We start from the raw sequence: 4146 nt of genomic DNA, 5'->3' as shown, positions 1-4146 counted from the left end.
CAGTTATTAATGATATTGAGAAAATGATGCGTGGTTTTTTATGGTGCCAAGGTGAGATGAAGTGTAGTAAAGCTAAAGTCAAATGGGTTGATCTTTGTCTGCCGAAAGAAGAAGGTGGTCTTGGGACTAAAAGGTTAAAAAGGTGGAACACTGCTCTTGTGACTTATCACATTTGGAGTATAATTTCTAATAAAAAGTCTTTGTGGGTCAAATGGATTCACACATATCGTTTGCAAGATAAAATCTTTTGGGAGGTCTCGTTGAACGCAAATGCAAGCTGGGGATGGAGAAAGTTGCTTCATATGAGAGATTGTATCCGTCCATTTATTAAACATTTGGTTGGAGATGGTATTTCTACATCAGCTTGGTTTGACACATGGTGTGAATTAGGGCCGTTGGAATTTTTCATTACAAAACAAGACATTCAACTCACTCGGTTTAATCTATGTTCTAAGGTGGCAGATATTCGTGGGAATGTGGGATGGAAATGGCCCCATAGTTGGATCAGGAAATATCCATTTCTTTCTGATATTCCAATGACGCACGATGTTGGGAAGCCGGACGCGATGATTTGGGTGGATATTGATGGCAGACACAACAATTTCACGGTTAGTAATGTTTGGAATAATATTCGTCCTAGGGCTGCAAAGGTTAAATGGCATGCCTGTGTTTGGTTTTCTCAATGTATCCCAAGACATGCTTTTATGGTATGGCTTTTAGTTGGTGAAAAGTTGAAAACTCATGACAAATTAAAAGCATGGGAGCTTCAAAATCTGGACGCAAATGCCATGGTGTGCTCTTTTTGCAGGTTACATTCTGAATCTCATGCTCACTTGTTTTTTGAATGTGATTTCTCGAAGCGTGTTTGGTATAAGATAGGGAAGTTTGTCCCTCAGTTCGCGTGTTTGTATGGTTGGAAAGATATTATTCAACAGATTACTCCTTTTGCGCACAGAAATTTGATTTGTGTGGTGATTTTCAAACTGGTTCTTGCAGCAGCTGTCTACGCCATCTGGATAGAAAGAAACTCAAGGATTTTTAAGGGTGTTTGTTGCAATGTGGAGAAGGTGGTGGATCATATTTATTCGACTGTGCGTCTCAAGCTCCTCTCATTAAAGATCAAGAATACAGCCCAGTCTCGTCTTGTAAAAGATATGTGGAAAGTGCCATAATTTGGGTTTGTCTGTTTAGAATGTCGAAATAGGTGTTTTTTCAGTTGGTTTGTTGAGCTTTGTTAGCTCTGTGTTTTTGCCTTTTGGTGCTGGTTTGCTCAAGTCTAGCGTGATCATTTGTACATACTGTGTAACTTATTGAGTTTTATAAAATTTACCGGGTGATACCCTTTACCCAAAAAAAAAAAAAAAAAATTAGGCATGATTCCGGTGATTAATAGATAGGTGAAGTAGATAGTGGATGAAACTTATTAAAAAAAAAAAAAAACAAAAAAATCTTTGCAACCATATAAAGTATATAGTTACAGATAATTAGATAATACAAAAGTCAACAGAAATTAATTCCTTAAATAAAAGAATTATGTTACTAATTTATTTAGCTAGAATGTCAACACAATATATATCGCATGCACCTATTTTTGTATAATATATTCAAGGAAATTAAATTTGGATCGTCCAAATCTAATGAAAAATTACGCATCTATGACCAACTATAAAAGCATGATAAGTGATTCACAAATGAATTAACCTGTTTTCTCAATTCATTTCAAAGATGAATTATTCTCCGGTTGCCACTCTGATCTTAATCTCTTTGTTGTTCTCTTGCAATGTGGCAACAACGTTTAGTTCACAAGATAATATTCATAACATGTTTCAACTTCCTTCTTCTGTTTCCAAATCGACACCTCATCATCAAGGTAATCCCACTTTCATCTTTCATAATTATTTATTTTTCTATAATTAGTATATTTAAATTAAATTTAATGACTGTTTTGTGCTTTTTGAAACAAAATGTTACGCTCAAGGTGATTCGTACATCGCTTTTTATTATAAGTCATACTCTTACACATGTGTATGAATTAATACAAGTCTCGACCTTTGTCTATATACCATTTTAAACATTTCTAGACACAAGCTCTTTTTTGATAAGAAATGTTACACTTTAAAAAAAATAAGCATACATGTAGGTGTGCGCTTTTAATTACTACAGTAGATATTTTTATTACTCCGTACAATTTAACTCTTTTACGTAATACTCCGTAATAATTTTTTTCTTCCTTTAGTACTCCGTATAAAGACAGACTCCGTATATATTATTTATAAAATGATGATGGCCGGTTATGATCTTGTTGATATACGTACGGACTATTACTCATTTTTCATATATATTTGATATTTAATTTGAATTTGATGATTGTCTATTTTAGGTGGAGGGTTTGCAAGTGGAAGCATAGATTTGGGAGGTTTAGTTGTGACTCATGTGACATCATTCAAGAAAATATGGTCAATGAATGAAGGTGGCTCCGGGACAACATTTTATGATCCTGTTTCAATCCCATATGGTTTTTCAAGTTTAGGATCATATGCACATCCAAACAACATCCCACTTTTTGGACATTTTCTTGTCGCAAAAGATGTGTCAAACAATCCCGTTAAACCAAGTCTCAAATCACCAACTGAATACGTTCTTAAGTGGTCTAGCCACTCGTTAAATAGAAAGAAAAAAGACGGTGAAGCTTACGTGTGGCTCCCAATCGCCCCGTACGGCTACAAGGCTATTGGGTACGTGATCACTCGCGAATTTAACAAGCCGTCACTTGATAAAGTGAGTTGCGTTCATGTTGACTTTACAGATGATCATGATCACATTCCAATGAAGCAACCGAATATTATTCCAAATGATGATCAAATGACGGTTTTATTTGAGAACAAGAACGTTATTGATATGAACGGTTTGCAAGTTCATAGTTCTATGGGTGGTTTCAAGATCAAAAACGAACGTCTAGGGAAGTTGAAGGCTAATGATGACTTGGAAAACATGCCGAATATGACACAAATTCAAGAGTGTATAAACAAGTACTCTCCCATCATTTATTTCCATCCGGATGAAGAATACCTTCCTTCATCGGTTGATTGGTTTTTCGATAGTGGCGCATTGCTTTACCGTAGCCAAGGGGAAGAGTCTTACCCTAGTGCAATTGAGAAAAATGGTGCGAACCTTCCACAATTTGGTCCGGATGATGAAACTTATTGGCTCGATCTTCCGGTTGATGATTCGAGTAAAGATAGAGTTAAGATTGGTAATCTACAAAAAGCTACTTCTTACGCTCATGTTAAGCCGGTTGGTGGAGGACTATTTACTGATATTACCATTTGGGTGTTTCACCCTTTTAATGGTCCATCAACGGCAAAAGTGTTGTCTTTTACTATACCATTAGGAAATGTGGGTGAGCATGTAGGTGATTGGGAACATATCACATTAAGGATAAGCAATATTAATGGAGAGTTGAATAGTGTATACTTTGCGCGACATAGTTGGGGTGAATGGATCGGTGCATCGGGGTTGGAATTCGACGAGAATAATAGAATAGTGGCTTACTCGGCGTTACATAGCCATGGATTGTATGCAAGATCAGGGGATGTTCGTTATGGATGGGTAGGTGCAAAAGTTGCTGGCATGCTAGACAAGTTGGCCCCGAGCGATAAGGTTATGGACACGAGTGCTTGCACGGTGGTTGTGGCGGCCGAGTATTTGGGTGGTGTGGTTGTTGAGCCACCGTGGTTGAACTATACGAGGAGGTGGGGTCCACATATAGATTATAATGTTGAAGATGCATTGAGTTCTGTAGTAAAAATGTTACCATGGTATCAAAGGATAGTTATTGGGCAAATTATTAAAAGATTACCAAAAAAATTGTTTAGTGAAGATGGACCAACATGACCAAAAGCTAAGAGGAGTTGGAATAGAGATGAGGAACTTTACTTAGTTCAACTAAGACCCGAGGCTATTTAATTTTATTTACCATTACTATTTTTGATGCAGTTGGTTAAATCTTGAAGCTACATATATATACTAAAGTATTTTTATGGTTTTTTTTTATTTATGGTAGTGCTATTTTACTCAATTGTTTAGCATATTAGCTACTCCGTACAATATTAATGAAAATCTGGATGATTTTTGTCTCTGTTTAGT

At 36.3% G+C, this 4146-nt stretch overlaps 1 protein-coding gene across 1 annotated transcript; it reads left to right on the top strand.

Moving 5' to 3' along the window:
• Positions 1–1725: 1725 nt before the first annotated feature.
• LOC139875376 (hypothetical protein At1g04090-like) lies at positions 1726–3894 on the top strand. Its single transcript, XM_071862731.1, has 2 exons — positions 1726–1870; positions 2381–3894. The coding sequence occupies exons 1-2, from the start codon at positions 1726–1728 to the stop codon at positions 3892–3894; spliced, it is 1659 nt and encodes a 552-aa protein (XP_071718832.1).
• The last annotated feature ends 252 nt before the right edge of the window (positions 3895–4146 follow it).

The sequence above is a fragment of the Rutidosis leptorrhynchoides genome, chromosome 1 (genome assembly GCF_046630445.1).
Source record: "Rutidosis leptorrhynchoides isolate AG116_Rl617_1_P2 chromosome 1, CSIRO_AGI_Rlap_v1, whole genome shotgun sequence".
Taxonomy (NCBI): Eukaryota; Viridiplantae; Streptophyta; class Magnoliopsida; order Asterales; family Asteraceae; genus Rutidosis; species Rutidosis leptorrhynchoides.
Note: the sequence above shows the minus strand (reverse complement) of the source record. Positions and strands in the feature narration are given on the sequence as shown.

Bases quoted from the DNA above. Each gene is read 5' to 3' on its own strand.
- LOC139875376 (XM_071862731.1), top strand. From the start codon at position 1,726: ATGAATTATTCTCCGGTTGCCACTCTGATCTTAATCTCTTTGTTGTTC. The intron at 1,871-2,380 runs GTAATCCCACTT...TGTCTATTTTAG, and splicing joins ATCGACACCTCATCATCAAG to GTGGAGGGTTTGCAAGTGGA.